At 52.3% G+C, this 5,509-nt stretch overlaps 1 protein-coding gene across 6 annotated transcripts; it reads left to right on the top strand.

Moving 5' to 3' along the window:
• The first annotated feature begins 890 nt into the window (after positions 1-890).
• Positions 891-4,279, top strand: HOXC4 (homeobox C4). 6 transcript variants are annotated; one of them, XM_042944573.1, is made up of 5 exons: positions 891-1,157; positions 1,261-1,378; positions 1,453-1,569; positions 2,214-2,658; positions 3,153-4,279. In XM_042944573.1, the coding sequence occupies exons 1-5, from the start codon at positions 1,090-1,092 to the stop codon at positions 3,506-3,508; spliced, it is 1,104 nt and encodes a 367-aa protein (XP_042800507.1). In that variant the 5' UTR covers positions 891-1,089; the 3' UTR covers positions 3,509-4,279. The 6 variants fall into 6 exon arrangements, with proteins under 6 accessions (XP_042800507.1, XP_042800506.1, XP_042800509.1 ...); XM_042944572.1 differs by having other exon boundaries at positions 891-1,378; XM_042944575.1 differs by having other exon boundaries at positions 891-1,283; positions 1,718-2,658.
• The last annotated feature ends 1,230 nt before the right edge of the window (positions 4,280-5,509 follow it).

The following is a 5,509-nucleotide window of genomic DNA, read 5'->3' on the forward strand; positions in this document are numbered from 1 at the left end:
CACTGTCTCTTGGGGAGAGGGTATCCAGGAGCCCCCAAGCACTCCTCACTCCTGGTGAGCCTGGGATGAGGGGGGCCTCGGCATGACATCGGAGGATGTAAGGTGGTCAGCGGGCCCAGGCGGTTCTCATTTCTGCCCTCAGGGTGAGCCCTAATTTGGAAATGGGAACCCCCCTCTCCCGCATCCCTAAGGTGGTGAAAGATAGGTGGGGAATCTCCTGCCTTCGGTCTTCCCTCTCATGAGAGAGCTTTATTTTTTTTTTCCCTTTCCCCTCCTCATTCCCTTAATTGCAGATGTTCTAATTAAACCCTCAAATAGTTGTTATGCCGTTTTAAAAGGTACTTATTCAAGTGTCAACCAGGCTGGGCTGGGAGGAGGCAGCGTAGGGCGGCGAATTAAAGGTAGATTGACTAATCACGGCGGCGATCATAATAATAAAATCAGAGGGAAAAAAATCACATTACGACTTTTCGTGGAAAGGAGGGAGCAGGCAGCCAGCGGCCGCCAGCCCTGCGCCGCCGCCGACACAAAGAGTGCGGGCGATTCCGCGAGACTGATTTATGACGTTTTACAGCCCTATAAAAGCTGGAGCGACGAGGCAAGCGCTCCTACCACCGCTGGCAGATTTAGTCTAATAAATAAAACATAAACAGTTAACTTTATGTGTCACTTTTATTGTTATCAAGTAAAATATAGCCGAGCCCTGGCAAGCTATGATTTTAAACTATAATTGTTATCAAGTACAACAAGGGGACCCAGCTCCCTCCCTGGGCTCTCCCTTCTGCCACCCCCCAACTCTGAGTTATGGGATCAGCTAATTGGAATTGGTGGCACAGCGTGGCCACCCCTGGCTGCGTGGGGGGGGGGGGTTGGAAAAAGCAGCCCTTCCTTGCCCCCTCCCTCCTCCAGGGCCCTGCCACCCTGCCATCAGGGTGTTCCTGTGGGTGGGTGGCAGAGACGGGAGCGTGGAGGAATGGGCTGGAGACCCCCGAGGCCTGCCCAGCCTCCCCAGCTCCGTGAGCTCACCCCTCAGCTTTTGGAAGGCAGCCTGGAGCTGGCCCTTGGGAGTGTGTGTTTACATGTAAACACATGTGTTACATGGATACAATCCCTGGCCGGAAGCAGGCTCTACCCACACAGGCCTCCCTCTCAGTTAGGTCGGCTCACTGTGGGGATGAAGAAAGAAGAGCGCTCAGGGCCGTGGCTGGGCACCATCACAGGGCACTGGTTCCTGGCAAATCCCACTTCTCCTCGCCCTAGGTCCTTAGGAACCAGCCCTGGAGGTAGTTGTAAGAAAGCAGCAGGCCAGACGGAAGGAGAGTGGAAACAGCAGCCAGCGGTGGAAGAGATCATCTGCTCTGGGGCTGGGGCAGGGAGGGTCAGTGGGTTCTAGGGGAGGAGGGCAAGGCTTCTGAACTCTGCTTTTGCCAACCACTTCCTGTCTCTCTTCAGCGGGGGCTCAACCCCCAGACTTCCAGAAATGACGTCAGAATCATTTGCATCCCGCTGCCTCTACCTGCCCGGTCCAGCTGGGACCCTGCCTCGCCGGCCCCATGGCCAGAGGGTTGGGTGAGTGTGTACGGGGAAGGGGGCTGGACTCTGGTATCCTTGGATGGGGGGCACCCCAGGCTCTCCAGCCTCCTGGGCTTAGCCTGGGCCCCTCCCCATCCAACCTCCACTCCAGTCCTCCTCATTCAACTTCCTCTTCCTGCAAAAGAGGGGCGCTGCCCGGTGACCTACACAGACTGAGACAGGATCGCCATGAATGGAGACCTCTGGAAAAGCTCAGGAGCCGAGGCCCAGGGGACCCACCGGAGGCCCAAGGGGAGACCATGGGAGGGGGCTGAATCACAGCCTCCCGACAGCCCCCCAGTGCCCAGGCTTTGGAAGGGAGCTGGGGGCTTCCCATCTCCTTTTGCAGGGGAGGGCTGTCAGTCGGCGGCGTGCGCACTGGGGGCACCTCAGCCCCCGCCAGCTAACCCCACATCACCACCACCACCACCCCCAGCACCACCACCACCACCACCACACACAAAAAAAATTGGATACATTTTGAATAAAGCGATTCGGTTCCTTATCCGGGGACTGGGTTGCTCCGTGTGATTGGCCGGCGGAGTCACATGGTGAAAGTAACTTTACAGGGTCGCTAGCTAGTAGGAGGGCTTTATGGAGCAGAAAAACGACAAAGCGAGAAAAATTATTTTCCACTCCAGAAATTAATGATCATGAGCTCGTATTTGATGGACTCTAACTACATCGATCCGAAATTTCCTCCATGCGAAGAATATTCGCAAAATAGCTACATCCCTGAACACAGTCCGGAATATTACGGCCGGACCAGGGAATCGGGATTCCAGCATCACCACCAGGAGCTGTACCCACCACCGCCTCCGCGCCCTAGCTACCCCGAGCGCCAGTATAGCTGCACCAGTCTCCAGGGGCCGGGCAATTCGCGAGGCCACGGGCCGGCCCAGGCGGGCCACCACCACCCCGAGAAATCACAGCCGCTCTGCGAGCCGGCGCCTCTCTCAGGCGCCTCCGCCTCCCCGTCCCCAGCCCCGCCAGCCTGCAGCCAGCCAGCCCCTGACCATCCCTCCAGCGCCGCCAGCAAGCAACCCATAGTCTACCCATGGATGAAAAAAATCCACGTTAGCACGGGTAGGCAACTTTGCTTTTTGCTCTCCCCCTCCCTCCCCTCTTCCCCAGCGCTCCCCACCCTCCCTGGCCCCCTCCGGCCCCCGTCCTCCTTTCTCTCCTTCCCCCTCTCTCTCCAGGAGCGACTCTGGGTTAGCACAATTGAACTGGATTTACGAGCGAGAATGGGTAATTACATCCCCCATAAATTTTATGGCTTAGCTACTCTGGGCAGTCCGAGCCATGTGCTACGATCTGTTATGTATGTGTGAAAACTATGCTCGCTTTCTAAGGGCGCATAAATAATTCAGTGTCGTTACAATGAGGATTCCCCTCTTATTACACTACAAAGTCTCCAGCTTCCTTCAACTTCTTTATAACCCATTTAGCTTGATGACTTTATTTCCACCACCCCCTCCTCCTGTTCCACAGAGCTGAGGATGGGGTGAGGGTGGGGGGCGGGAGCCTGCTGCCTCTGAACCCCACTATTTGCTTTTCCCCTCCTCCTCCCCCCCCAGTGAACCCCAATTATAACGGAGGGGAACCCAAGCGCTCGAGGACAGCCTACACCCGGCAGCAAGTCCTGGAATTAGAGAAAGAGTTTCATTACAATCGCTACCTGACCCGAAGGAGAAGGATCGAGATCGCCCACTCGCTGTGCCTCTCTGAGAGGCAGATCAAAATCTGGTTCCAAAACCGTCGCATGAAATGGAAGAAGGACCACCGACTCCCCAACACCAAAGTCAGGTCAGCGCCCCCGGCCGGCGCTGCGCCCAGCACCCTCTCGGCAGCCACCCCGGGCACTTCTGAAGACCACTCCCAGAGCGCCACGCCGCCGGAGCAGCAACGGGCAGAGGACATTACCAGGTTATAAAACATAACTCACACCCTGCCCCCACCCCATGCCCCCATCCTCCCCTCACACACAAATTGACTCTTATTTATAGAATTTAATATATATATATTTTTTGGTTCTTTTCTCTCTTCCTCCCACCTTATCCCTTGTCAATTCCAAACTGACAAAACAGATAAGCCCTCTGCCCTTCTCTCCCTTCCACTGTTAAGGACCCTTTTAAGCATGTGATGTTGTCTTAGCATGGTACCTGCTGGGGTTTTTTTTTTTTTTTTAAGGCCATTTTGGGGGGTTATTTATTTTTTAAGGAAGAAAGCTGCAAAAATTATATATTGCAAGGTGCGATGGTCTGGTTTGGGTGAATTTCAGGGGAAATGAGGAACAGAAAAAAAGGAAAGAGAGATTTTTAAGCCAATTCTCCTCCTTCTCCTCCTCCTCCTTCCCCCCTCTTTCCTTAGGCCTTTTGCATTGAAAATGCACCAGGGGAGGTTAGTGAGGGGGAAGTCATTTTAAGGAGAACAAAGCTATGAAGTTCTTTTGTATTATTGTTGGGGGGGGCTGGGAGGAGAGGGGGGAAGACAGCAGACAAAGCTAAATGCATCTGAAGAGCCTCTCAGAGCTGTTCAGTTTGAGGAGCCAAAAGAAAATAAAAATGAACTTTCAGTTCAGAGAGGCAGTCTATAGGTAGAACCCCCCCCCCCCACCATCGTGGTTATTGTGTTTTTGGACTGAATTTACTTGATTATTGTAAAACTTGCAATAAAGAATTTTAGTGTCGATGTGAAATGCCCCGTGATCAATAATAAACCAGTGGATGTGAATTAGTTTTACGTCAATGTCTGATGGTTTCTTTTTATCCCCTCCTCCTTCTGGCCTGATAACATCCCCCCTTCTCGATAGTTGCCTAAGTTTACTCTAAGCAAACACACAAATCTTAACTCTCCACTCCGTTTCCAATGTCCTTAGAAGAACCAGCAAGGGGGTTGGGGCAGGGGATCCTCAGAAGAGGGCATATGGAGGATTAGTGCTGATCTCTCCTGTCCCTTCCCTGAGTCTGCAGAGGCCAGACTCTTCTGGGGGTACTTAGAGTGGAGCTGGGAGGGTCTCACTTCTCTGTAGTTAGGTACCCATCTTCTTTTTGTTGATTTCCCTCTCCCCTCTTCTCTTTTCTCTCTGCTGAGTAGGCCTGCCTGATTTGCAGACAAGAAGGCAAGTTTAGGGAGTGGGACAGAGAAGAGTTTTCATCGTTTTGGACCCTTTAGGGATGAGGGATTAAGGAAGATGCCCCCTCAACAGCATGTGCTCCTTAAAAGAAGGAAGATTTTGAGCTGGTGATTCTGTAGCAGTGAAGTGACCTGTCAGGGTGGCTTCTCTGTTTGTTTAGACTTGGAAAGAAGGGTGAAGTGGAGGCCAGAGGCCTGGGAGGCCCCCTTGCATGTGTAGGCCTCAAAGCCTGATGCCTGGAGATAATGAAGAACTTTTATTTTTTTCCATAACTTTTATCATGGACCTGCCAGGTGTTGAGAAAAGACACAGGGAGAGGCAGGGACCACCCCTTTTCCTATAACCTCCCAGGTCCTGGCAGGGATTGAAGTTAGCTGAAACAAGGCTCTCCGGCTGTTAAAAAAAAATTTTTTTCCAGTTGTTTCCCTGGGGGCTAAAATGAGGGAAACAAACAAACAAACAAACAACAACAACAACCAAAACTGGCCTGGATTACCTGAATAATTAATTTAAGCCAAAGGCTCCCAAATAATCCTGATCTTGAAGACCAGGCCCTAAGCAAGGCCTGCTCAAATTTTTGCTTGTTTGTTGGGAGAAGGGGGGGGGGTGGTATTTGGTGAGTTTCTCAGACAATTTATCCAAATTTCCGAATTGAGGGCTCTGAGAAGTAGAAGAGATGAGGGAGAAGAGATCTGGGATTTGTAGAGGAGCCAGGGATACCCTTATCCTCTCTCCCTAAATTCTGGAGTGGAAGGTAACAATGGGACCAGTTGTGAAAATCTGTTGTTCAGTATGCTT

This window comes from Panthera leo, chromosome B4 (assembly GCF_018350215.1).
Source record: "Panthera leo isolate Ple1 chromosome B4, P.leo_Ple1_pat1.1, whole genome shotgun sequence".
Classification (NCBI taxonomy): domain Eukaryota; kingdom Metazoa; phylum Chordata; class Mammalia; order Carnivora; family Felidae; genus Panthera; species Panthera leo.

What these genes read in the sequence shown, in the direction of transcription:
- HOXC4 (XM_042944572.1), top strand. Translation starts at nt 974, where the DNA reads ATGGGCTGGAGACCCCCGAGGCCTGCCCAGCCTCCCCAGCTCCGTGAG. An exon ending in CCCCATGGCCAGAGGGTTGG is followed by an intron (nt 1,570 to 2,213) that starts GTGAGTGTGTAC and finishes TTTCCACTCCAG; the next exon opens with AAATTAATGATCATGAGCTC. An exon ending in AAAAATCCACGTTAGCACGG is followed by an intron (nt 2,659 to 3,152) that starts GTAGGCAACTTT and finishes CTCCCCCCCCAG; the next exon opens with TGAACCCCAATTATAACGGA.